The sequence below is a fragment of the Lynx rufus genome, unplaced genomic scaffold, assembly GCF_022079265.1.
Source record: "Lynx rufus isolate CCGP_SWC_20201006 ecotype Redwood Valley unplaced genomic scaffold, mLynRuf1.p SCAF_24, whole genome shotgun sequence".
Lineage (NCBI taxonomy): Eukaryota > Metazoa > Chordata > Mammalia > Carnivora > Felidae > Lynx > Lynx rufus.
Window position 1 is genome coordinate 2,439,218 of NW_025814839.1, and position 27,819 is coordinate 2,467,036.

Genomic DNA, 27,819 nt, shown 5'->3' on the forward strand with positions numbered 1-27,819 from the left:
CCTGTAACGCCTAGGACAGTGGTGGGGGTGGGGGTGGGATGCGGTGGGGGAGGCCAGGGGGGCAGAATAGCCCTTCTCTGCCTTCGGGGATATTTATGGAACCTTGTGGGGTTACCCTGTCATTCTCTCGCCCTGCTTTTGGTTTGCTGAGGCTCCCATGGCACCACACCCTACGTGCTTAAAACCACAGAAGTGTATTCCCCCACAGTTCTGGAGACCAAAAGTCTGAAATCAAGGTGTTGGCAGGGCCAGGCTTCCTGGGAAGTCTCTAGGCGAGAATTCTCCAGAGATTCCTCTAGCTTCTGGTAGTTGCTGGCGTCTTTGGTGTTCACACATTGGCTTGTGTCTGCATGATTTCAGTGTCTTTCTCCATCTTTATGTCGCTGTGTCCCCTCTGTGTGTGTCCAAATTTTCCGTGTCTTATAAGGACATTGGTATTGGCTAAGGGCCCACTCTCATCCGCTCTGACCTCATTTTAGCTTGATCACAAATGCAAAGACCCCATTTCCAAATAGGGTCCATTTACAGGTGTCCAGGGTTAGGACTTGAACATCTCTTTTTGGGGACACAATTCAACCATAGGAGCCCGCAGGGTAAGCCGGTTAGTGGGATAGAGGACACTAAGGTTAGGCCCAGGAGAGGAGGGAGCCAACACCGGGCTGTGCCTTTCATACCTCCAGCATTTTGTATGGGCCACCTCAGTTGACTCCACACTTTCTTTTTTTTAAGTTTATTTATTTATTTTGAGAGAGAGAGAGAGAGAACTAGCAGGCAAGGGGTGGAGAAAGGGAGAGAGAGAATCCCAAGTAGGCTCTGAGATGTCAGTGCAGAGCCCAATGTGGGGCTTGATGTCACAAACTGTGAGATTGTGACCTGAGCCAAAATCAAGAGTCGGACACTTATCCAACTGAGCCACCCAGGTGCCCCTAGTTTTATTATTTTTTAAAATACCTTGGGGCACCTGGGTGCCTCAGTCAGTTGAGTGTCTGACTTTGGCTCAAGTCACGATCTAGAGGTTTGTGAGCTCGAAGCCTGGAGCTTGCTTTGGATTCTGTCTCCCTCTCTGCCTCTCTCTCTCCCTCTCTCTCTCTCTCTCTCTCTCTCAAAAAATGAATAAACATTAAAAAGTAAATAAATAAAATACCTTGACGTATGCAGGGAAATAACATTTTTAGGGGGTCATGGTACAGTTTTGGAAATTATTGCACCCTTGTAAGTAAATGATACTATTGAACTAGATTACTTTAAAGCTGCAAAAGTCATAGTTTATAGGTTAATATATGTGTGTCTGTTGCGGGGGTTCTGTATACATGGAAATAAACAGGAGTTGTAAGTGTTGCATAAAATATCTTACAAAAGGCAAGTGTCATGGTGTACGCAAGGCACATACATATTTGAAAACACACTTGTGCCCACAATTTACTCACAGTTACATGTGGATATGAATGTCCTGTAAGGAAGGTGTTACGTGTTTTAAAAAAACCACTAATTTTGGGGCACCTGGGTGGCTTAGTCGGTTAAGCGTCCGACTTCGGCTCAGGTCATGATCTCATGGTTTGTGAGTTCGAGCCCCGTGTCGGGCTCTGCTGACAGCTCGGAGTCTGGAGACTGCTTCGGATTCTGTGTCTCCCTCTCTCACTGCCCCTTTCTCTTCCCCGCTCTGTTTTTCTGTCTCTCTCGAAAATAAACATAAAAAAAAAATTACCACTAATTTCAAGAGGTGAAGGGGAGTGGAAGGTACAGGTTTCTACTTATGGAATGAATAAGTCATGGGGACGAAAGGCACAACATAGGGAGTACAGGCAGGAGTTGTCCCAGTGTCATGTGGTTTCAGGTGGTAGCTCCAATTAGTGCTGAGCATAACATGACACAGAGACTTGTCAAATCACTGTTGTACACTTGAAACTGATGTAACATTGTGTGGCAGATGAACTGCAATGAAATATATATATGTGTATCAGCAACTTGTACATTACGATGTACATACCATGAATAACTGAATATACAACATCTAATTTATTTTAGAGTTTTCCTAATGTAAATATGTGTGTACATTATGATACATGTACATGTTAATGTATATCTATATTATTGTTTACATGTGTGACATATTTATACACACATGCCTATTACATGCATTATGTGTATATCATATGTGTGTACATATAATATGTGCTCACAAAAACGGATAAATTTACCCAGTTTTAAGAGGATTTTTTTTAGAACCAGATTTGGGCTGTTATGTTTTTTGACATCTTTTTATTATAGTCTTTGATTTTCGTTGTATATAAGTTGGCATCATACATAATACTGACTTGATAGAATAGTATTGATATGATGACCTACTATTTTAGAGTTGTCAAAATTGTACATTTATTGTGCAAGTTTGGGACTCAGGTTAATGAGTCAGAAGTATTCTGAAAGAGAAGGGGTTGATATGTACATTCTTGTCATTTTATTTTATTTTATTAATTTAATTTAATTTAATTTATTTTAATTATTTTGAGAGAGAGAGTGTGCATGCGTGTGTGAGCAGTGGTGGGGGGTGAGGAGCAGAGGGAGAGTGAGAGAGAGAATCTTAAGCAGGCTCCACGCTCAGCTCTCAAACCGTGAGGTTGTGACCTGAGCCGAAATCGAGAGTCAGATGCTTAACTGAGCCACCCAGGTGCCCTGACAATCTTGTCATTTTAGATTGGCAGGGACAGGAAGCTGTGAGTTGCATATACAAATCTTTAGTTTTTTTTTTTTTTTTTAATGTTTATTTTTTTTTGAGAGTGCAAGCCCTCCGGAGAGGGGCAGAGAAAGGGGGACAGAGGATCTGAGGCAGGCTCTGCACTGACAACATAGAGCCCAATGCAGGGCTTGAACTCACAAACCGAGAGATCACGACCCGAGCTGAAGTCAGACTTTCATCTGACTGAGTCGCCCAGGTGTCCCCAAATCTTTAGCTTGTATGCAGTGAGATGCCATAGCACATTTGGTACCTTTAAGAGCCTTTCATTTGCCTCCAGCATTAATTGTCTGAATGTGAAAGAAAAATTTTTTAATTAAAAAAATGAAATTTTAAATTACATCTAATTAATTAAATTTTTAATTAAAAATGTTTTTTTCACAACTGTTTTTTGAGGTAGGTGGTCTTATCTCTGTTGTAGATGAGGACATTGGGGTACTTTGTTTAAAGATCTTATGCTCTGAGGAAAGACAGGAACCTGAAACATGAGTCCTTTGATCCATTTTTGCATGTGGAATATATTATATATGCTGAAAAGTTAAAAAGAAAATTCTAAAACAAACGCCTGCCACCCAGGTTAGGAAGGATTGTAATTCCTTACATGTTCCTGTGAGACCCTCCCGCCCCAGAGGTGCCTGTTGTCTTGTGTTCTGGAGCTGCCATAACAAAGTACCACAAACCGAGTGGGTTAAAACCACAGAAATTTATTCTCTCAGTTTTAGAAGCCAAAGTCCAAAATCGAGGTGTTGACTGCATTGGTTCCTCCTAGAGTTTCTGAAGGAAACTCCTGCTTTGCCTTTTCCTGCTTTTGGTAACTCCAGGCATTGCTTGGCTTATAGATACATTATTTCACACTCTCCTCCATCTTTCACTTGACCTTGACCTTCTTCTAAAGACACTAGTTATGGGATTTAGGACCCACTCTCAGTCCAGGACAATCTCCTCTTGAGATCCTTACACTAATTACCTCTAAAAGACCCTTTTTCCAAATAAGGTCCTATTCAAAAGTTCTGGGTAAATCCTTTGGAGGGTCACCATTCCACTACCATCTTGAATTTTGTTTATCATTTCCTGGTCTCAATTTAGGGTTTCCCACCTCTGCCTGCATCCCTAAGCCCTGTTAAGTTGTGAAGAACTGAGCCCATGCATACACCTAGTGCCTCCCTAGGGGAGGGAAGGGCATTGTGGGCGGTTTGTGAAGCCTCTGCAGAGAGAGAAGCTGAAATAGTGCATGGCCCAAGCTCTTGGTCCATGATGAAGGGAGACTCACAAGAAACAATTAGGTAAAAGGAGACAGAGAGAGAGAGAGAGAGAGGAAGAAATGAAGTTCTTGTTCTTGTCAGGTTAGAGGAAGTATATGAGATTTAAATTCATATCTTACATTGCTTTGAAAAATAATTTATTGTGGGTGCTTGGGTGGCTCTGTTGGTTAAGTGTCTGACTTCGGCTCATGGTTTGTGAGTTCGAGCCCTGTGTCGGGCTCCATAATGACAGCGCAGAGCCTGCTTGGGATCCTCTCACTCTGTGCCCCTCCCCCACTCGCGCTTTCTCTCTCTCTCTCTCTCTCTCTCTCTCAAAATAAATAAAACCTAAAAAAAAAAATTTATTGAGGTGAAATTCACATAACATAAAATTAACCATTTTAAGGTACACAATTCAATGGCATTTGTTACATTCACAATGTTGTGCAACCATTACTTCTCTGTTGGTTCCAAAACATTTTCATCACCCTGAAAGGAAACGCATAGCCATTAACACTCATTCCTCATTCCTATCCCCCAGCCCCTGACACCCACTAACCTACTTCTAGTCTCTGTGGACTTACCTTTTCTGTACATGTTATATAAATGGCTTCATGAAATATGTGACCACTGGTGGGGCACCTGGGTGGCTCAGTCGGTTAAGCGTCTCACTTCGGCTCATGATCTCATGGTTTGTGGGTTCGAGCTCTGCGTCGGGCTCTCTGCTGACAGCTCAGAGCCTGGAGCCTGACTCCCATTCTGTGTCTCATTCTCTTTCTGCCCCTCCCCCGCTTGTGCTCTGTCTCTCAAAAATAAATAAATGTAAAAAAAAAAAATGTGACCATTGGTGTCTGGCTTCTTTCACTGAGTATCATGTTTTTGTTTTTTTTTTTTTTCCAAGTTTATTTATTTATTTTGAGAGAGAGCGAGCAAGCAGGTGAAGTGCAGAGAGAGAGGGGCCAGGGGAGAGAATCCCAAGCAGGCTCTGAGCTGTCAGTGCAGAGCCCGATGTGGGGCTCTATCTCACGAACCGTGAGATGGTGACCTCAGCTGAAATCGAGAGTTGGATGTTCAACCTGCTGAGCCGTGCAGGTGACCCGTTGCGAGACTTTTGAAAGAAAAAAGTTACTTTTAGAATAACCAACTTTGTTGGTCATTTAGTGCCTGAGTTGTTTTGTTTAATAACATTTTTATTGAGGTATCATTCACATGCCCTACAATTCAACTATTTAAAGTGCCCAATTCAGTGGCTTTTCATCTGTCCACAGAGCTGTGCAAACATCGCCACAGTCAGTTTTAGGACATTGTTATCACCCGCCATAAAAACCTCACACCTGTTAGTCATCCCTGTTGTGTTTTAGGATCTGAAGTAGTCAGTCCATTGGACTGGCTGGCAGAGATTTAAGTGGCTCTGACTTTCTACTGCTTAATTTTCTCCACCTGTAATTATAGATGAACTTGGCCAATTAGGTAACAATACCTATCTTTAGGCACTTTATGGAAGTGTTTCATGTGCATTATCTCCCTTAAGGCTCAGATCAACCTGTGGGCAAGCTGCCATTTTTGTCCCCATGTTACAGATGGGGAAACTGATAGAGAAACTAAGAGGCCCAACGTCCAGCTGGTTTTTGATCCATGAAGTCTTTCCTTAATTTGTTGTGCTGATAGAGGCGACTGAGCTCCAGTCTTCAGTGCTGACTTGCATGAGCCTCTAGGTCTGTGATTGTTATCTACCTGCCCAGCAGTCCTTCCACAGCGGGCTTCGCAGACATGACCTTGTGCAAAGTTCGGAAGGAGAGGCTGCAGGAGGTGGGAGGCTGGCCAGAGACGGGGGAGGGTTTGGGTGCCTGTTCTTCTTTCAACTCCCCTGCTGTACTAGCAGCCTCTCTGCCAAGTGGGCTTCCCAGAAAAGCTGAGCAGAGCCTACCTGCTCCAGGAGCCCCGGGTAAGGTAGGAGCCAGCACTGTCCAGAGCAGGCCAGAATTTCCAGCAAAGTTCAGGGATGCCCCCTGGTGGATCTGCACTCCTGAAGCAAAGACAAAGCTGTTCTCCGAGTCTTCCCAGGATCTGTGGGGTCAGGAGCCAGTCCCTGAAGGCAGAGATCATTTTTCAACCATAGCATGTGATCTGGATTCAGTATTGCATAGGACAGGAACAGGAGTCGGGGGACAGGAGCCTGGGCACCGGATTAGATTGAATTGGCATCACGTTGCAGTTCTGCTGCTCATTAACTGGGCATTTTGGGTCTAGTTAGTTGTCTGAGCCTCGGTTTCTCATCTATCAAATGGGTATAAGTGAAGGTCTACCTCACAGAACCATAATAAACTTAAGATAACCTGTGGAGAGAGTTTACCTGTGCTCAGTAAATATTGACTATTCTAATTGGTAGAGTATGTTCTGGACAACGAGCTGATCCCATCGTCTGTAGACATTAGCTTCCTCATTTATTTATTATTATTCTTATTATTTTTTAATTTATTAATGTTTATTTTTGAGAGAGAGACAGAGCGTAAGCAGGGGAGGGGCAGAGAGAGAGAGAGAGAGCGAGAGAGATGCAGAATCTAAAGCAGGTTCCAGGCTCTGAGCTGTGAGCACAGAGCCCAGTATGGGGCTCAAACTCACAGACCATGAGATCATGACCTAAGCCGAAGTCAGATGCTAAACCAACTGAGCCACCCAGGCACCCCTAGTTTCCTCATTTATAAGACAAGGACAGTCCTACCTAGCATCTGGGGTGGTTATGAAAAATTAGATATTGAACCCAAAAGATAGTAACACCCAAGTTCTCATATGTGCCTATGGAATTATTTTTATTATTCAGTTCCTACTATGTGAAATGCACTGTGTATTAATTTAGCAAATACTGAACTTGGGCCTCTTATAAGGCAGGCTCTGTGCACAGAGCTGGGTATATAGCACTGAACCAGATGGGAATAGTAGTCACATCAGCATGTAAGTTCCATGAGGGTTTTCTCTAGTTCAAGGGTTGGCAAGCTTTCTCTGTAAAGATCTAGAGCGTCAGTGTTTTGGGCTTTGCCGGCCATTTAGTCTGTGTCAGCTACTTAGCTTATCCCTTGCGGTATGGACACAGAGACATTGTGTGAACCAGAGTGTGGCTGTATGCTAATAAAACTTTATATATGGACCCAGAAATTTGAGTTTTGTAGTATTTTCATATCACAAAATATTCTTCCGGAGGGGCACCTGGGTGGCTCAGTTGGTTAAGTGACTTCAGCTCAGGTCATGAACTCACGGTTCATGGGTTCGAGCCACTTGGGCTCTGTGCTGTCAGTGTGGAGCCTGCTTGGGATTCTCTTTCTCTCTCTCCCTCCCAGATAAATAAATTTAAAAAATATTCTTCTTTTGATTTTTTTCCCCCCTCCCTCATCACTTAAAAATGTAAAAACTGTTCATAGCCCGTGGGCCAGGTTTGCCCACGGGTTGTCATTTGCTGCTTTCTTTGCTCTTCTGTCTTGGAGTGGCTTTGAACAAGGTGATCTCCTGCTTCTTGTTCTTTTCTTTCTTTCTTAATTCCTCTGGCTTATACATTTCTAAGTTCCCATGGACCATGTATTTGTCACTGAGCTAATGGGGAATTGAGGTCTTTCCTTAACAGATGGTGGGCTCCTCATTCCAGTCCTGATGCTTGTTTTGTGTCCTGACAGATAGGAGGGGCCAGCTTTCATCCTCAATCACCATGAATTTGGCAATCTGCTGTGTGTCTGTTTTCTCACCGCTCACAGCGCTTACTTTGGTTGTTCCTTCTATGTTGACTGAAGGTCTGGAGCCATTATTATTCCCATCTTACAGATGGGGAAGTAGAGTCCCCGGAAGGGTTGTGGTTTCCTTGAAGCTCTGTTCGTTGCTATTGGTCCCAGCGCTAGTGCTGACTGCTCCTGTCTCCCAGTCCTGAGCTTGTTCCTTTTTCTCTGGGAAGCAGCGGGAGGTGGCTCAGCTCACTCCTGAGATAAGAAGTGGGGCTTTCCTGAGGAGGGGCGCCCCTCATTCCTTTCAGTTCAGCGGTGGTTCCTATGAGAAGTCGTACGTCCCATGTTGCATGGGACAGCCAATATTCCTCACTTATTTGTTCCATAAATATGTACTGAGCTCCCGCCATGTGCCAGGCTCTGTTCTAGATACTTGGGGTAAAGTAGTGAGCAAGACAGACAGGACTTCTGTCCTGGCAACGATTACAGAACAGTAGGGAAGAAAGACAACAAAGCCAACAAAACATATTTAGGAATTGTGATTAGTCCCAGGGAATAAGGGGGAGACCCATGCATTTCAGTACCAGGTACTGTGCCTAGTAGTTCTGTGAGCATCATCTGATTTAATCCTCACAGTTAGCCTATGAAAAGAGATGGCAGGGCCACCCGAATGGCTCAGTTGGTTACGCATCTGACTTTGGCTCAGGTCATGATCTCACGGTTTGTGAGTTTGAGCCCCACATCAGGCTCTGTGATGACAGTTCAGAGCCTGGAGCCTGCTTCGGATTCTGTGTCTCCCTCTCTCTCTGCCCCTCCCCCCTCCCCAACAAAAAACATTAAAAAAGATTAAAAAAATAAGAGATGGCAGGATGAAGATACAGAGGTTCAGAGAAGTCAAGTAACTCCTGGCTTCACAGACCAGGGAGGGAGACTACCAAACAGCTAATTTTCTATAGAAATAAGTACTATCTGGGGCGCCTGGGTGGCTCAGTCGGTTGAGCGTCCGACTTTGGCTCAGGTCATGATCTTGCGGTTTGTGGGTTTGAGCCCCGTGTCAGGCTCTGTGCTTGACAGCAGAGCCTGGAGTCTGTTTCAGATTCTGTGTCTCCCTCTCTCTCTGCCCCGCCCCACCCCCCACTCTGTCTCTTTCTCCTTCAAAAATAAATAAACATTTAAAAAAAAAAAAAAGAAAGAAGTACTATCCTAGTGCTGTGAATAAACAGAAAGGCCTTGAGTGCCATGCTAAGAGATTCTTTAGTAGGCAGTGTGGAGCATTGAAGGTTTTGAGCAGAGAGAGGAGTGTCCATGGTCAGGTCTCTGTTTTAGAAAGCTCACGCCGGCAGCACTGTAGAGGATGGACAGGAGGGGGTAGTTTGGAGACCTTTTAGGATGTTCTGGACGGGAGAGGGGAGTCCGGAGACTGCTTAGGATGTTCTGGACGGGAGGAGGGCGTCTGGAGACCGCTTCGGAGGTTGTCTTGCAGACTAGTAAGGGTGGACTGGACCAGTGTGGAGGCCATGCCGGTGCAGGGAAGCAGTGGAGAGAGATTCAGTGAGGAAAACCAAGAGGATGAGGTGACAGAGCAGACATGGCATATGGAAGAGGCAGGTTTTGTTCATGGGGACCCCAGGTGGGATCCGGGCCCCAAGCTGTCAGGAGCCGCCAGCACGTGCACTCTGCCCCCAGGCGGCCGTCGGCTGGTGGACGTGATGGATGTGAACACGCAGAAGGGCGCGGAAATGAGCATGTCCCAGTTTGTGCGGTACTACGAGACTCCTGAGGCTCAGCGGGACAAGCTGTACAATGTCATCAGCCTTGAGTTCAGCCACACCAAGCTGGAGCACCTGGTCAAGCGTCCGACTGTGGTAGGTCCCCGGCCGCCGTCCCTCCCGCCTCCTCTCCTTGCCCAGCCTCACTTGCTTCAGGCTTGAGGCCAGCCGGTGTCAGCCCCAGGGAAGGACAGGAGGGGCGTGGGGAGCATGGGGAAGGGTGGAGGTGGTGAGGAAGCCCGGTGGAAGGGCACCCCAAGACAGGAAGTGCTGACAGCGATCTGGCTTTCAGGTAGACCTGGTGGACTGGGTGGACAACATGTGGCCCCAGCATCTGAAGGAGAAGCAGACAGAAGCCACGAACGCCATTGCAGAGATGAAATACCCGAAAGTGAAGAAGTAAGACTGCCTGGCTAGTGGCGGGAGCTGGGGGTGGGGGTGTCTCCTAGCCCAACAGGGTGCTGGTGGGATGTAAGGGATGGGGGTCCTTGGCGTGAGCAGGTTGGCGCCTTGGAACACGGGGGCTCTGCCTTCCCCATCCAGATGGTCCTTCTTGGCCTCCTTGCCAGCTCTCCCTCGGGGCCTGTGATCTGAGTGGAGGGGAGGAATACTGGGGACCGTCTCTCTGTACTTGTGTGCTTGCCAGACCTTTATCTACTCCTGCCAAGTGACTGCAAGCCCTGGGAGTGGGCAGACCGTGGACACTTTGCTTTTGCCAAGGGCTGGGAAGGGATCTGGTGTTCTTTTGCTGCTTGCTGTTGAGATGCAGGGCCTCTGATCCAGAACTTTTCCCGATCGAAGCCCAAGGGCTACTTACTCACTAAACACTCCTTAGCTGGTGTCTCGAAGCGGCAGGTCGGCTCAGGGCCGGGAAGATGGCCACGTCTAATTGCAGGGACATCACTACATATGGACCAGTAAGTCCTGAGACCAGTCGTTAAACATGGGCAGAGGCACCTATGATCCCTCCCACATTCTAGAATTTCGGTAACGGATCCTGGGGACCCTTGGGGCTATCGGGGCTCTCTCCACCTCAGACCGTCTGTGTTTCCATCTCCAAAACGGGAAGGAGATGCTGGCCGTCCCAGGCATGACCGCTGCTCTGGGCTTCCTAGAAGAGTTGGCTCTGGCAGCTCTGCATCCATTAATGTCTTTCTGCTCAGCCCTGCTGCCAGGAGTGCCCCCAGGAGCGTGAAGGCTGTGAGCTGTTCATTTACTCCACCCTGAATGAACGGTAGAGTGAATGTAGATTCGGTGCCAGCTTTGTAAGAGAGGCCAGCACACTGGCCCTGGCTTCTCAAGGCTTTGCTTTCAAGCTCTCTCTTTCTTTAATTATTTCTCAGGCATTTTTCCTCCCCTTGAAGCTGAAGCTCTTTACACCCCTTAGATTTGGGCTGCGTCAAACACAAAGAACGAGCGCAAGGTGGGGAGGGAAGAAGGGTTTCAGTTCTGTTCCTGTCCCGTTCGATCACAGCAAAATTTCTGGAGCCCCTCAGGTGGGGAAGTAAGATGAATGAGACTAAGAGCCCCTACCCTCTGGAGAATGTGTCGTATAACGCATGGGGTAAGGTGCCATCTCATCCTAGGTAGAGTGAAACCAGTTCTGGGACGGGACAGGGAGAGGAGGAATCCTTTTTGGCTGGTGGCAGTGGGAAGTCCTCTCAGAGGGCACACTGCACCTAGGCTTTAAAGGAAGAGGAGATGGGAGGGACTTGGAGGGGGGTGGTGGAGGAAGGGAAGTGCCAGGGGCCTTGATGGAATCATGAGGGTAGAGCTGGAGGAAAGAGTGTGGGGCTCAGAGACTAGTTAGGGGTGGATCACAGCTCTGATCGATTGATTGGGTGATTCAGTCAGCATATGTATTAAACATCTGATTGGTGCTGGGCACTGAGAATGCGGAGAGGAGAAAACCAGGTGAGCTCCCTGCCCTCACGGAGCTTGTAGTCTATCCGGAGACAGACGTTCATCCAACAATCAGAGAAACAAATGGAAATTTGCAGCTCTGTCGAGACCATAAGGCAGAGATCCACAGTGCTCCAGGATTGTGTACCAGGGCACTGTCGGTCACGGAGGGCAGGGCCGTCGTCCCCAGGGTGGGGTCTCGGGGAAGTGGGGTTACTTAGGTGAAGAGGTCTGGGAAGAGCTTTCCTGGCTGTGTGCAGAGAGCCTGGTGGGATGGCTAGGAAGGTCAGGAAGACAGGGGCAGGTGGACCTGTGGAAGGAAGGTTAGTGAGGCTGGAGCAAAGTGAGGGAAGTGGGTGGGGGGGTGCGGGACGGTGGGGGGGCCAGGCTGCTCAGGGCCTGATGCGCCAGGATGAAGGGTCTGTGTTTCTCCTAAGAGCAGTCAGAAGCCTCTCTGAGATCTTAAGCAGAGAGGGATGTGTGCAGATACGCGTGCCACAAGTTGTGCTGCCGCTGTGTGGATTGAAGGAAGTGGGGTGGAGTGAGAGCGGAAAGCAGTGCATCGCCTCCATAGGGCAAATGCTGGGCCAGGAGGGAGCAGGGACTTGGATGGGACATGTGTCTAGGAAGGGAAGATAGCACTGGGGGACCTAGATTTCAATTGCCTTGCCCCCTTTAGATGCTTGGTATATTCACCTGATAGAAAAATTCCTCTGAATAGTAAGTTCTAGTAATACCTTGAGAATCCTATCGAATTACCAAAAAGAGCCCCATGCACTATTTTCTAGAACCATGTGTCTTTGACTCATTGGTTGGATTGTGTGGCAAATACATTTACAAACTCTGTCAGTGGCCTTGGGAACTTGTTACAGGATTTGAACCTTGTTAGGAAGGAAGTTGTCACTTTGGGAATCTTCCATTGGTTTGGCTGTAAAGAATGCTGATTTCAGTTAATCAGCAAGGTAAAAATCCCGCAATGATGAAGTCCTCTGGGACCACAGAATGGTTCTGTGGAATTTAATTAAAATGACACTGTTTCTAGAAGTCAGAGCTCCCATGCTGACAGGTCACCTGATATAAGGTTTGCAGGAGGGAAGAGAGAAGTGTTACAGACCCATCATTGCTTTCTCCCCGGCTCTAGGGTTTGTGCAGTTTGATCGTGGAGGGGGGGATTTCAGAATTTTAATGAGTTCTGGTTGAGATACTTAAGGCTAGGGGTACTGGTGGTTGTCAAGGGGGTGGCTGTAACTTTGTGGGAGACAAAAGATGTAAAGGATATGTTAGTGTATCAGTTATCTATTGCTGTGTTAACTGACTGCCCATAAATGCAAGACTCTAGTCTAAGTAATTGGTAGGCTACAGTGAATAAAGCAAAGTTCCTGTACTCGGGGGGCTTATATTCAGGTGGTGAAAAGAGATGGGCAAGTAAACAAGTGAATAATATAATTCAGGAGGTGATAAATGTTGGGAGGAAACCTAAAGCAAGGTAAAGGGAGGCTCCTTGCTGGCTGAGTTGGTAGAGCATGCGACTTGATCTCAGGGTCATGAGTTTGAGCCCCACATTGGGCGTAAAGATTACTATAGAAAAAAAAAAGCAAGATAAAAGGAAAAAGAGGATGACAGGGCAGGCTGAAGGAACATCAGCTGCCCCGTGCACATCCGCCATTGCCTGCCCTCCATCTCTACCCTGCAGGGATGTTTTGGCCATCCAGAATTATTTGTCTTGGAAAATTCCTCATAATCAGATAAACTGACAACTATTTGGGAGTACCCCTTGTATTAGTTGTTTGTTGATGCATAACATTTTCCTAAAACCTTGTAGCGTAAAAAAGACATCTTAGCAGCTTAGAACAACATTACCTCACACTTTCTGTGGGTCAGGAATCTGAGAGTGGCTCATAGTTGCTCTTGGGCTTGTCTTGACTGGGGCTAGAGCGCCCACTTCCACGATGGTGCACTCACATCGCTGTTGGCAAGAGGCCTGAGTTCTTCACCTTGTGGGCCTCTCCATAGGGCTGCTCAAGAGTCCCTGTGACATGGCAGCTGGTACTCCCCCACCCCAAATAGTGGGGGAAGAGAGAGCAAGGAAGAAGCCACAGTGCCTATTATGCCCAATTTTGAAAAATCACATGCTGTTTACTTCTATCATATTCTATTAATTAAAAGTGAGGTACTACGTCTAGCCCACACACCAAGGGGAGGGGAATTTGGCTCTATCTCTGAAAAAGGGAGTCTCAAGGACTAGTGGGCATGTTTTAAAGCCTCCACAATCTCCTAGGTCTCTGGCATGGGCGTACCTTTCTCACTTAGGACCACTGGGTATTATAATGCCTTCCAGAGGGAAATTAACAAATCTTTTCTCTCCTCACATGCTGCTTGCAGAAATGAGGTTTGCGGCTTAATGGAGACAGGCTGTGAACTGACAAGCAGTGAAAGGAAGGGGGACCCCACATAAAGCATATATTCGGCTCCCAAATAATTGGGAGTGAACCGCATTTCCTCCCTGCACCTTATGGGGGTGGCAGGAAGAACTGGGGAAAAAATTGGATGTGGAGCTGAAACCCAGACAGGGTGCAGCTGGGTGCTGGGATGAGCAAGGTTCAAGGGCTGCCCCTGGCAGTTTCTGGTGGCTGCAGGAAGTCTTTCATCTCCTCTTAGGGACTCAGTTTCCCCTTCTACAAAGTGGGGATCCTGTCATCCCTGCCCCACCTCCCAACCATACTACAGGGAAGATGGAGCCTACAGTGGATGTGACATGTGGGTAGGACAAGATGTTTGTCTTTGTGGCCTCGTGTAGATACAAGTCTCCAACTGCCATCGGAATCCTTGGCTTTTCAATCTATTCTCTCACAGTTGCACTGGGCTTTTATCTCGGCAATGCTCATTTACTTTCAGCTCTCCTCAACCACGTTTGCTGGTATTAGAAGCGGTCATCCCTGTGTAATATATCACACAGGGAATCTGACCTAGAGAGGCTGTTGACGTCACACAGGCATAGAACTGTGTGGGCCACACACCCACGTCCCAGGCTTCTGGATTTCTGGCTTTTCCTCTCTACATCCACACCTTTTTAAGAGGAACAAAGAAGCCCAGCCTTTCTGTGCTGCCATGTATAGATGCAGACACTGTGTTAAACACTTAGCATGTACATCTTAATGGTACTGGAAGCAGGTGTTACTCTCCTCATTTTACAGACAAGGAAATTGAAGTTCATATGCTTCAGTGCAGGTAACAGGTGCAGCAGCTGAGTGTAAGACGGTAGGGGCTGGTGTGGATGTGGATAACTTCAAAAATTCATTCATTCATTCATTCATTCATTCATTTTGAGAGAGAAAGAGAGAGAGGGAGGGAGGGAGGGAATCCCATGCAGGCTCTGTGATGTCAGCACACAGCCCGACGCGGGGCTTGAACTCACGGACCATGAGATTATGACCTGAGCCAAAATCAAGAGCTGGACGCTTAGCCGGCTGAGCCACCCAGGTTCCCCCCAAAATTCTTTTTAAGAAACAAAACAAAAAAACAAAACAGAGCTGGCCAAACCAAGCACATCGACGGTCTGGTTTGACCCATGAGGGCCACCAGTTAGAGGCCCCTGATCAGTTAAACAAATGGGAATGCTGAGTTCCAGGAGGGGGAAACATTTAGTCCAATGTCACACAGTTGGTTAGAATAATTATAGGGCTGTATTGGTGGGTGCTATACTTAACACAGATGAATCTGATGTGATCCCTGCTGGGGGCTGAGGCATTTGTGACTAAAAAAGTAATAATAATTTTCCCGTGGGGACAGCCTGGTCCAGCTGTAGGGCCTTCTCTCAGCTCATTTAACTCCATCTATATTTTGTGTGTGTCAAAGACCTTGCTCAAGAACACCCACTCAATGACTGGTGCTCAGATCCAAGGTGAGAGATATTTCTTGTCATACAATTTTTTCTTTTAAATAGACAGAACATACATATGGTGAAAAAACCAGCCAGTTGCAAAAAAGTTCACAGTATAAGCTCGTAGCAGGCCATTGGAGAGGTACTAATAGGCGGGCCATCCTGTAAATGACACCGGGGAGCAAAACCCTGGCCCAGGGAGTTGACCACCTTGAAATGGCTTCACTGCTCACTTCCCTAAAATGGGGATTATAGGGTTGTCTTATTTATTTATTTATTTATTTATTTATTTATATTTTATTTATTATTTTTTGAAGATTTTATATATATATATTTTTTCAACGTTTATTTATTTTTGGGACAGAGAGAGACAGAGCATGAACAGGGGAGGGGCAGAGAGAGAGGGAGACACAGAATTCGAAGCAGGCTCCAGGCTCCGAGCCATCAGCCCAGAGCCTGACGCGGGGCTCGAACTCACAGACCGCGAGATCGTGACCTGGCTGAAGTCGGACGCTTAACCGACTGCGCCACCCAGGCGCCCCTGAAGATTTTATATTTTTAAGTAATCTCTACACCCGATATGGGACTTGAATTTACAATCCTGAGGTCAAGAGTCGCGTGCTCCGCTGACTGAGCCAGCCGGGGGCCCCATGGTTGTTTTAAAGGTGTAATGATACCATGCATATAAGTAGCTGTTGGTATTAGCACTTGATAATTAGAGTCTATTAATTAACATTGGTGGAGAGCCCCAGGAGATGGGGTTTGGCCAAAGACTTAAGAAGCTTGATTTCTGACCCTGCAGAGGTGTCCTGCCCCCTTGGGGTTTAGGGGAAGGGTGTGGAGACAGAATGGGAGGAGGGCTGTGGCCCTGGTGAGCATGCCCTGGAGGGTAGGACTTCTGATTTGAGCTGGACCATCTCCTGCAGCCGGAAGTCAGTGGTTGAGTTTGACTGTAACCTGCAGACACTGCTTCTTTGAGAGTCTTGGGATTTGCCAGGTTAGACTGGGAGGAGGCCTGAGAAACTCTGAGACAGGCTGCCTGGGTAAGCATCATCACTGACTACGATAGAGACCTGGGTGGGTGAGCCTCTGCTTTCTCATCTGTAAAATGGGGACAATCTTGGGAATGACCTCAGAGGGTTGTGAAAATTGATTTAATAACCAAAGTATCATAGTGCCAGGTACTGTGTTAACATGTATATATCTCAGTGAATTCCTACAGTGATTCTATGATGCACGGTTACACAGCTACTAAGAGGGCAGGTAAGGGACATCTTAGAATGGAGAGTTGAACTTCGGGTCACCTCCCTGCCATTAGGATGAGAAAACCTGCTCAGGGAGGGAAAGTAAGTTGCCCAAGGTCACAGAGATAATCTGTTTTAGGGCCAGAGCAGCATAACCTGGTCTCCGAGCTGCCTGCCTGACCTGGGATCTGACACTCCCTCCAACCCCTAGCCGTGCCCCAATGGACACATGTAAGGAAGGTGGCTTTGCTGGGTGGTCACCTCCAGTAGCAGGACGGCGTCCACACTACCTGAAAACGGGGGTACAGGGGTTCCTGAGCGCCCGCCTGCAGAGCTACCCTCGTGCCCCCACCCAGCCGAGGCGAGGGGGCGGCCGTGGGCGGCGGCGGCCTCCCCTGGCGCTGGCCGACTAGCTTCCCTGTCGCCGCCGCGGCCTCCCTCCTCCTTCCTGGCGGCCGCCGCGCCGCGCGGGTGTTCAGTTTCAGCGCGGGGATGAGCGCAGGCTGCGCCCAGCTCCCCGAGGAAGGAAGGAAGAGAGAGAGGGCTGCACAGTCCTCGGCCGGGCCCTGGCAGCGCCGTGGAGGGGGCTCGGCTCCGGTCTCCGGGGCTGGGCGCGCGTCCATCCTGCGCTGCCGAAGGGGACGCCCGGGAGCCGCGCTGCCGCCGCCGCCGCCGAGGGTAACCGCGGACGCGCCGGGCGGGGCCGGGCGGGCGTCCCTGCGCTGCGCCCCGCGGGCCCGGGGCTACCCCGGGAGCCACCGCTCCTATGGGGCGCGCCGGGGCGGGGTGTGGGTCGCCTCCAGCCCGCGGGCTGCGCGGCCGGCGTCGCGGAGCAGCTCTTTGTGTCTCCCGGGGCTGCGTGTAAGTGTGTAGTGTGTGTGCGCGCGCGATCGGCGCCTCCAGCCCCGTCACCCGGTGCCAGCTTTTCCCAGGTTTCCCCCGCCAAGACCTTTGCCCGAAGGGATGCCGCCTGAGCCGCCCGGGGAGTTTCGCTAAGTTGGAGGGAAAAGGGCGGGGTGGGGTCGCCCGGCTTCCCCGGATCCCAGGCAGTGCCCCAAAGTTGGTGCTGCAGGTGCAGCGCCCCCTCCCATCACGCTCCTCCCCAGCCTGCGCGGGCCTTGGGAGGCGGGAACCCCCCAGAGGCTTAGCTCGGGGGCTCCTGATTCTCATCCCCCAACTTGGAGGGTGCGCTCCTGCACAGAAGCCACCGGGGCGGTGGGGGGTGGGGGGTGTTAAGGGGCGCGGCTTTCCGGGCAAGGGGCAGCCGAGGCGGAAGCCAGGCTGGCTGGCCGGCGGGGAGAGCTTAGCGGCCGTGGCACAGAGCCGGGGTGCCCATGTGACTGCGGTGTGCTTTGGAAGAGGAAGCTGTAGAGGTCAGTGCAAAGGCGTCACGCCAGAGCGAGCGGGAGCAGGAGTGAGGGGGGAGACCCGGAATGAGCGCGGGGCAGCTGGGAGGGCGGGGGTGGCGGCTGCAGGGGCCCCCTGGACAAAGCCGCCCTGTCACAGCCACCCTGGCCGCTCCAACGCATGCAATTGCCCGGCGGGAGGGGCGGCCCGGCCTAGCGGCCAGGAAATGAGGGACGTGGGAGGAGGGGCCTCTCTAGGAGAGGCTGGTCCTGGAAGTGGCGCCCCCAAGCTCCGAAGGGCCCCAGAGGATGCTGAAGGGTGACTGGGAGGGCAAATCAGACCCGAGCACAACTTGGAGAACTTTCCTCGCACATAGCTGCCGCAGCTCATAGTGATTCTGTCCACGCGTGCTGGGGACGTTGGGGCCGGGGGGGGGGGGGGCGGGGGCGGTGCGGGAGGTTGGGGGGTGGTGACCGGTGTGGCCAGGCTAGCCTGGGGCCTGGTGCCCAAGAGACACGCTCCTCTCCTCTCCTCGCGGGCACCTGGGTTGCTATCCAGCTGCAACTGAAGGAAACACATCTCCCCCAAACACTTAAATTGTTTTCACGAGGCTGTTTTCTGTTGAGGCCCCGAGGGGGTGGAAACCAAGGTTAGATTAAAAAAAGAAAAGAAGAAAAGCCAGACATAGAGGTGGTTTTAGGAAAATGAGGACTAATATTTTGAGGTGGTTTTTGGAGGGCAGGCCGGTGTGTCCGTGGGGGTGGGGTGGGTTAGGGCTTCACCCCCACTCCCCACCCCCATTTCCTTGGAGAGTAGAGGATCACTGGGGTCTCCAGAGTGGAGACCTGGCCGGGCGGTGCTGGGCGGAGGTGGGAGGGTGCAGAGCCCCAGCCGAGCTGGGACTTTAACAACCCCAGCGCCAGCCCCGCAGCCCGCGCCTGTCTTCGTGACAGGGCTGCGTCCTGTGCTGTCAACTACACCCCTCCGTTGGGGTTGCTAGGCAGCAGGGCTCTGATGTGCGGGAAGGCCTTCTGATTTGTCAGCCTCCTGCAGACACATGGTTAAGGCTCCTTCCAGCCTATCCGGAGGAGGGACGCGGGGCACGCTGCCTGCATACTGCTGAGCCCCGGGTCCACCTGAATGTGAGGTGCAAAAGGCAGCTAGAGGGAGGGGGGCACCTGGAGCCCACCAGCCTCCTAACCAGCTCAGCCCCTAACCGCCCCCACCCCCATTATCTCCACTGGGGCTTGCTGCTGGCTCCTCCCTGCCAGTCCCTGCCCCATTCCTCCCCTCTTCCCCAAACCATGGAAAAGCAAAGTGCAGCGGGGAAAAGAGGTCAGTGGGGTAAGCATGTGTGTGTGGGCCTCCGGAGATGCCAAGGTGCATGAGCATGGGCCGTGGGGAGGCTGCCCCATCCGTGCTGCCGGTGGCTCTTGTGGGAAGGGGTTGGAGGGGAAGAGGGGGCCCTGGCATCACTGACTGCCAGGCCTGGACTTGGAAGCCTGCTCTGCCCCCCCCCCCACTTAAGCTCTGCCCTCCCCCAGGAGGGCAGCATGGCAAAGGAGGAGGGAGGAGACTGGTGAGTTCCTGTAAGGAAGGGTGGGCTATCTGGCTGCTGCTGGAGCTCAGAGGAGGAGCTGCTGGCAGGTTCCTTCTTCCGAATTCACTTCCTTCACCCAAGTCTCTGAAGCCCAGGTTCTCCCCTCTGCCTGTCCACCACCTAACCCCAACATCTGTTAATCTCTTCCCCCACCTTTTTTTTAGCAGCTATATGGAGATATAATTCATGTACGATTCATCCATTTAAAGTGTACAATTCAGTGGTTCTTATGTTTACAGAGTTGTGCATTCACAGTCCATTTTGGGACGTTTTTATCACCCTAAAGTGAAACCCTGTACCCATTAGCAGTCACTCTCCATCCCTGCTCCTCCCCCCCCCCCCCCCAGGCCCTGGCCACTAATCTACTCTCTCTGTAGATTTGCCTACTCTGTCCATTTCATATATGTGGAATCCTACACTGTGATCTTTTCGTGGCTGGTACCACATACTTTGAGCTGCATTGCTCACTTCTCAGTCCCCTGCAGTTTGTCTTGCGATTTAACTTTTCCTGTGCAGTGCTCCATTAAGAGTGTCCCGTCCTGAAGGGCAGGTGTCTTAGGCATTCTTATGCCTTTCTCTAAGTGCCATGCCTAGGTCTGGGCTGGGCCGTGGGTTGGCTCTCAGTGATTGTTGAACGAATGAGGAGATGAATGGGGACTGGTAATTGGCAAGCCACACAGGTGGTTTACAATGGAATTCCAGGGGGTCCAGCTGCTGCAAAGGGGACTGGCAGCTCAGGAGAGCTGCAGGTACAGGAAGGAGCTGGAAGGAGCAGAAAGGAAGCCTCTCACTGGGGTAGGAGTGGGGGCGGGGCCAGAGTAGAACTGTCTGTCAGGAAGGAACCAAGTGGCCTGTGGGTTGTCAGCTCTCTCCTGGGAACCTGAAAACAAAAATGCCTCCCCCAGCCTTGGGGGCAGGTGGCCAATGCTTGAGATTCATCATCTGATCACAGGGGCTTCCCCCATGGGGAACTCCGATTAGAACTGGGTTTAAAAAGAAAAGAAAAGAAAAAAAATCCCCCAGTGTTAGCATTTGCAAAAGGGCAGCAGGTCAAGCATCTCTGAAGCTGTTCACTCACCTCCTGTGATTCAGGCGTTGAACTGTTTTTCTGCTCCCCTGCTTCTGTGCTGCAGATACTGTCTGATGAGCGTCAAAGGTTGTTTCACTGACTTCCACATCGACTTTGGAGGCACTTCTGTTTGGTACCATGTTTTCCGGGGTGGGAAGGTGAGTCGAACTGAGTTTCTTCAACTTCTGTATGTTCCTGACTGTTTCTTCCTGGAGGGGCTCGCTCCCCTCACCCACGCCCAGCCAGCCCTTGTCCTGTGACTGCTTTCAGGGCCACCTCCTCACTCTCTGTCTTCTCCTGGGGAGAAGGATCAAGGGTCAACTCTTCTGCATCACGTCTAGTGACCGGTTCACACCTGCCCACCCAGTCCAGTGTTCTAAGCATCTCAGGCCAGATTAGAACTCCAGCTTTGGGTCCTAAGATTTGCCAGCATTCATTTTGCCCACTGTAGTTTTTAGCTCCAGTACTGAGAACATTTAACGTAAAAAGTCTAGTTGCCAGCACCACCTGCGTTCATGAACATTTTACATGAGGGACAGGCGTCACCCAGAGAGAGGAGGTGGGGCGTGCATTCGGGATGCTCCCGCTGTGCTCAGCTCTGCATGTACCCTGCGCGGGTGTGGGTGCCTGAGAGTATGTGTGCCGTCCTGCTCGTCTGGGGCTGTGTGTAGGTTCGTTTTAACCAAACACGTTGGAAGAAATTCTGGGTAGGAAGTCATCCTGCCCGGTTCCAGATGTTTTCCTCCTTCTCCAGAGTGAACACAAGCTGGGTTTATTTATTGGGCCATTTGATCAGACAACTTAGGAAATTCCCTTCCTCTCCTTTCCTTACTTCCTCAACGAGCCTGTGGCTTAGGAGAAAGAATGTTCCTCTCAGTCCAGGAAGTCTACCCACCCTGGTTTTGCAGTAGGAATGGAGATTTCCTAAAGGCAGGCCAAGGGTGTCCCAGGACGGTGGCACAGCCCCCCTGCCACCTCAGAGACCCTTAGGGGCCTGGTCCTGGAGGCGGTGCCCTGTCTTCCCCCCACTCCCAGGCAGGTGGGGCTGTCTCTTTGGGTTGTGGCACAGCCTGGAAGGAATCCAGGACTTTGGCCCGGATCTTCAGCTGATTGCCTCCTTTTCCTCCCAAGATCTTTTGGCTGATTCCTCCAACCCTACACAATTTGGCACTGTACGAGGAGTGGGTGCTATCAGGCAAACAGAGTGACATCTTCCTGGGAGACCGCGTGGAGCGATGCCAAAGAATTGAGCTGAAACAGGGCTACACGTTTTTCATCCCTTCCGGTAGGTTCCGGCCAAGGCTGGCGCTGGGCTCTCCCTCGGCGCCTGGCTCTCCCAGCACTGGGAGAAGGCTCCCGCATCCCTGGGGCCTCAGCCAGGGTTTCGGGCCAAGGAACGGGGTTCTGTGGGCCTCGTGGCATTTGGCAGTCCCTGACAGGAGTAGGCCTCAGGCTGTAGGGAAAAACAGCCCCCTTTCTCTCTCACATCTAACCTGTGTCTCCCCACCTGTGGGCTAGAATTCACTCCTGGGAAAAAGCATAGGGCCCTCCCTCAGGGGAAGTGTGAATGGTTTCCCTAGGACTTCCTGTGGAAATTTCCGTGTGAGGGGATGACAGTGGCACTGTGGGGCGGGGGTAGGTTCACCCCCTTGAAGGAGGAATTGGGTTGTTTATCCAAGGAAGCAAAGTATGGAGGTTGCAGTCCAAGGCAGGTTCTGGGAAAGGGCAGACCCCAGGGCCGGGAGCTTTACGGGGGTGCCTGAAAGCCTAGGGAACGGACAGAGGGCAATGTGGCATTGGGGAAGGACCTGGTGTGGCAGCCTCCTTCCAGCAGAAGTAGGTGAAATGTAATTGAGGTCAGTGTCAGCTCTTGTACTTGGACTCCCCCTGCCTCCAAAAGAAAAATTAAGAAGAAAAAAGAAAAAGAAATTAACACTGCAAGTATAGTAGAGGGCAGTAATTAAGAGCACTGGCCCTGGAGTCAGACTGCACGGCCTTAGTTTAATTTTCAGATGTACTGCTTTTAAGTTGTGGCTTTATGGAAGTGACTTAACCTCTCTGAGCCTTGGTGTTCCTGTCTGTAAAATGGGAGTGAGACTTCCCAGGGTGGTAGTGAGGACTGGAGTGAGCTAAGACCTACATGCCTACAGCTCTTTGGAGAGCCTGTAGTTCTTGGACAGTTACAGGGTGAGTCACCAGTGAGTATGACAGATGCCCTAGGGGTCAGGGAGTGCAGTCTTTGGCTGCATTAATGGAAACATTTTACCCAGGATGAGGGAGGTGACAGTCCCACTGTATAGAGTAAGGGAGTCAGGTCACACATAGGAGGTAAGTCGACCTAAAGAGTCTGGATACCATACCAGGTGAGATGAATTTGCCTTTTTTTTTTAAGTGTATTTATTTATTTTGTAAGAGAGTGAGAGAGACAGAAAGAGAGAGAGAGCATGACTGGGGAGGGGCAGAGAGAGAGACACACACAGATTCTGAAGCGGACTCTAGACTCCAAGCTGTAAGCACAGAGCCCAATACAGGGCTCTAACTCACAAACCGTGAGATCATGACTTGAGCCGAAATCAAGAGTTGAATGCTTAACCAACCGAGCCACCCAGGGGCCCCCAGGTGAGATAAATTTGAAGGAGGAATTGTGTGGTTTTACCCAGGGGAGTAAAGGTGTAAGGGAACAGCAGTCAGCTAGTTGTTGTCTTCTGCAAGAAGAGGTATAGCCAAGTAGTGTTGGAATGACTTGCTCAGCTAGGTAGTGAGCTCCCTGTCACTGGATATATACGAGTAGAAGCTCTATATATGGCTGTGCCAAGGAGGCTGCAGGAAATTTGCCACTGAGTGGAGGCTTGAACCTTAGGAGTATTCTTTGAAGCGCTTAAGATCCATTGGAGGGAGAAGCTGGTCACACTTAAGTTTCTGAAAGTTGGGTTGGAAGCTGGTCTTGGGTCTGGACATCAAGTGCTAGTGGCAAGTGAGGAGGGGGCCGTTATGGTAGCAGCTCCCACTGAGGGGATAGGGCCTGCACACTTGGGCTCTTCTAGAAAGTTGGGCAGAAAGTAAAGATTTCACTATTAGGGAAATTGGGGATTTGGAAATGGTAGGGTTTAGTGGGGATGACTTTGTTACCATGGACCCAGGTCCATCCTCAGACTTGGGGGAGGGGAGGGACCCCTGTTTGGGACAGGAATGGGTTGCAGTTGGTGGGCAGCATTTATGGTACATACCCTGGCAGATGTGGCATGGAGAATCGGGAAGGAAGCGGTACCCTTCTAAGATGTGTTCAAGCCACTTGTAGGTATTGGAGGATAAGCTGTGATGATTCAAGGGAACCCAAAGGAACTTTGGGCTGGTCTCTGCCCCTGTCTGCGCCTCAACTGTCCAATCTCTTCAATGGGAGTCAGTGGGCTAAACTGTGAAACCCTCAAGGTCCTTCCCAACCCAGCCCCCCTGAGTGCAGGCCTCCTAATCTCTCTGGGAAGACTGGCCTTCTTTCCTCAGGGCCGTTGGCAGAGTTGGGAGGTGGTTCATTGGTTTCCCTCAGTCTGGGATGGGAAGGGTGTGCGTTTTGGGGGCTTAGCGAGTTGGAAAAGGTCTTGAGAAGCAGAGGTGTGAGTGTTTGTTGACGGCAAGAGCGGGATTTGAAGTACAGTTAGCAGATGTTGAGTTAGATCCCAGCCAAGGCTCCTGGGCACTGAAGGTTGTGAGTGAGACATCAGGATGTTTGGGAAGGAAAAAAGGGACAGTTAGAATTTGTCACTTTCTCAGAGGCTGGGGGTACACGTGGTTCCCAAGCATTGATTTCAGTGACCGTTAGGAGGGGGAGGAGTTGGGAGCTTATAGTTACAAACTTGTAGTTTTCCTAAAGATGGATGTTAATGAAAAAAAAAAAAAAAAACCAAGGGTGCCTGGGTGAATCAGTTAGTTAAGCGTCCGCCTTTAGCTCAGGTCATGATCTCACAGTCCGTGAGTTTGAGCCCCACATTAGGCTCTGTGCTGACAGCTCACAGCCTGGAGCCAGCTTCGGAATCTGTGTCTCCCTCTCTCTCTGCCCCTTCCCTGCTCATGTTCTGTCTCTCTCTGTCTCAAAAATAAATAAAAACATTAAAAAATTTTTTTTCTTTTAAAAAAGTACCAAAACACCCAGGGGGCACCTGGGTGATTCAGTCGGTTAAGCATCTGACTCTCGGTTTCAGCTCAGGTCATGATCTCATAGTTTCATGTGTTCAAGCCCTGCATTGGGCTCTGCACTGACAGCAAGGAGCCTGCTTGGGATTCTCTCTCTGCCCCTCCCCCATTCATGCTGTCTCTGTCTCTCTCAAAAATAAATAAATAAATGTAAAAAAAATAAAAAACAGGGGCACCTGGGTGGCTCAGTAGGTTAAGTGTCCCGACTTTGGCTCAGGTCACGCTCTCACAGTTCATGGGTTCGAGCCCCGTGTTGGGCTCTGTGCTGACAGCTCAGAGCCTGGAGCCTGCTTCAGATTCTGTGTCTCCTTCTCTCTCTGCCCCTTCCCTGCTCTCTCTCTTTCTCTCTCAAAAATAAATAAATGTTAAAAAAAAAATTAAAAAAAAAAAAGAACAAAAACCAAACACCTGGCATCTACTAGTGCTGATTTTCATGAATGGGAGATGATTCTGACACTAAAAATTCGGAAGTACGTAATTTCAGAATAATGGCCAGTACTTTAAATTTGATAGTTTTGAGTTTATGAAAATGTATACCATCTTCATTTTCCTCATTGTGTTGCCAGCCAGTGAAAATTGAAGGACCAGAGTTTTGTGGTCACTGAGGTAGACGGCCACCTGGGGATTCTTCCCAGCACCCACGCCCCCTGAGCTGTGTGCAGACACACATCTGAGAGTTAGGGTGGTTGGGGTGTGGCTTTGGGTGGAGAGTTGGAGAGACAGCCGTGGGCAACACAGCCCCCTGCATGTGGGTTTTCTGTATCGGGAGTAGAAAATCTAATTCTGGCATTTCTCACCTCTGACGTGGGTTTTTGTCCCCACAGAGTGACTTTAGACACGTGACCTCTTACCTGATGCTGGCTTCACGTCTGCCCATGGGTCGTTCAGCAAGTCTTCAACTCAACGCTAATGGGAGGCTACTGGCATGGGAGGGTTTTAAATGTTACAGTCTTTGTGAGACGTGCTTTCACTCTTTTCTTCTTGTGTCTGGAGTGAAGAGGTTGGGTATTGGCTGTGCTGTGGGTGTGGGTGGTTCTCAGGCCTCATTCCTGGGTGGTCCAGGAAAGCTGCCTGGAAGAGGCAGATCTGAAGGGGGCTGAAGAGTGAGATGATCTCAAGAAAGGGGCCTGGGTTTGTCCTGTTGATGAGGCTGAGGCAGTGGGAATACAGTTGCCTCCCCAAGGTACACAGTCAGGGTCAGAGTGGCCAGCGAGTTACCCAGATTCAGCCTAATCATTAGGTGGAAGGAAAGCTTGAGGTGGAAATCATCCCCAAGGAGCAGGAAGTCAGAGAGACCCGGTGACCTCTTTTTCCTTTGTGTGAGGGGACCTGTGGCCAATGCCTTGACCACGTTGCTGGGCTCAGCCTCATTCCTCTGGCTGCGCCAGCTTAATGAACTGGTAATGAACTGGTTAATGGTAATAGTAACTCACATTACTGAGCAGCATTTTACATTTATTACTTACCTTTTTGTGAGCATGTAGGGAGCAACTTATTTTCCCTCTGCCTTTTAAGTAACGAAGGCTCCTGGGGCCCAGAGAGGTGAATAGACTGGTCCAAGCTCACACAGTTAATAAGCAACAGACCAGGGCAAGAACCCAAGTGTGTCTAGTTTCAGAGCTGACCTCGTCCTCCTTTAGCCTGGGAGTCAGCAGACTTGGGATCTGGTCTTCCTTCTCGGCCGTGAGACTTTGGGAAAATTATTTGCTCATTTAACAAACTTTCTTAAGGGCCCACTGGCAGTGTGGAAGGTGGTAGGGAAGCTGTAAGATAGATTCTGTCTGTCCTGAATGTATGTCCAGCCAGGTAGCAGCCAGAATGGTGGAGCCCAAGTATAGGGACCTGGGAAGGGCCCTGGGGTCAGTGGCTTGGACTGACCTGAAAGTATTTCCCATCTTTGCTTTGTAGTAAGAATCACCCATGATCCAGAATTCACAGGCAGCCCTAGGTATTTCTTAGACTTGGGCCAGTCTGAGAAAAAGTAACCCGAAGCTACTTAATAGCGTAATGTAGCTTGGGCCTCAGATGACCCACCTATAAAATGGGTACAGAGCAGGGAGAGAGGGTGGAAGTGAAGAAGTCTGGATGTGAGATAGAGGGTGGTTGTGCTCAGGGAAATGAGATAACTGCTGCTCACCTCCAGCCAGTTAAAGATGAGAATGGCCTGTGGGGCCATCTTCCTATTTTTCTAGAGAAGGAAACAATTCAGCTTGTCTTGAGAAATTTCCCCATTACTTTTTTTTTTTTTAATTTTTAACGTTTATTTATTATTGAGAGACAGAAAGCGTGAGCAGGGGAGGGGCAGAGACAGGGGGAGACACAGAATCCGAAGCAGGCTCCAGGCTCTGAGCTGTCAGCACAGAGCCCAATGCGGGGCTCGAACTCACAAGCCGTGAGACCATGACCTGAGCCGAAGTTGGACACTCAACCTACTGAGCCACCCAGGTGCCCCTGGAAATTTCCCCATTTCTGTAACACATGTGGGTCAAACTAAGCACGCTCCTGAGTCTGCTGCAGCCTGTGACCTGCCAGTTTGGGACCCTGGTACCAACTATGAGGTCCTAGAAAGGAAAGGGCATTCTTGCTTCATCTTGGCAGCTGCACTGCCCAGCCTGGGACCTGGCCTAGCTCAGCGAAGGAAGCAGGTCATGGCCCTCTGTGAGATGCCCCCAAGTTCTGTGATTTTTGGGTTTACCCCTACGGCAGCCACAAAGAGAGACAAGTGTGGATGGGGTGGGTGGGCTTTGGTTTCTGAATCCCGAGCGTTTGGGTTGTGGGCAAGACTCCATGTGTCCCACTGTCCCTCAGGTCCCAGGGAACCACCCGTCGGTAGGTTTTATGGGTCGCCTGCTTTTCTTCCACGATTGATCTGTCCCTTGTCGCTTGGCCTGAATAGTCTCCATTATTGCCTTCATGTTGTTGGTGACTCTGGCCTGGAAGCAAGAGACAGATGCCAGCCTCCACAGCCCCGTCACCAGCTTGGGACACCTGCTCTCTCATGCTTCCTGGGATGCAGCCAAGGAGATGCCATCGGGAGAGTGGGGATGGATGGGGCCTATGAATACTGTTATTCCTCCTTGGTTCTTCCTGAGGGGAGTATGAAAGTCATGGAGTAGATTTGAGGAAGGCTGGGGGAGGCAG

The 27,819-nt window shown here is 50.0% G+C and overlaps 1 protein-coding gene across 8 annotated transcripts in view; it reads left to right on the forward strand.

The window, feature by feature from the left end:
- KDM2B (lysine demethylase 2B) overlaps positions 1-27,819 on the forward strand; it is a 127,565-nt gene that overhangs the window by 22,367 nt on the left and 77,379 nt on the right. For 6 of the 8 annotated variants that reach the window (XM_047087944.1, XM_047087940.1, XM_047087941.1 and 3 more), the window contains exons 5-8: positions 9,366-9,544; positions 9,741-9,847; positions 20,555-20,648; positions 21,622-21,775. In XM_047087944.1, the coding sequence (XP_046943900.1) occupies positions 9,366-9,544; positions 9,741-9,847; positions 20,555-20,648; positions 21,622-21,775 (534 nt within the window). Of the gene's footprint in view, positions 1-9,365; positions 9,545-9,740; positions 9,848-16,899; positions 17,153-17,761; positions 17,848-20,554; positions 20,649-21,621; positions 21,776-27,819 lie in introns of those variants that run through there. The other 2 variants (XM_047087946.1, XM_047087947.1) reach the window with 2 other exon arrangements.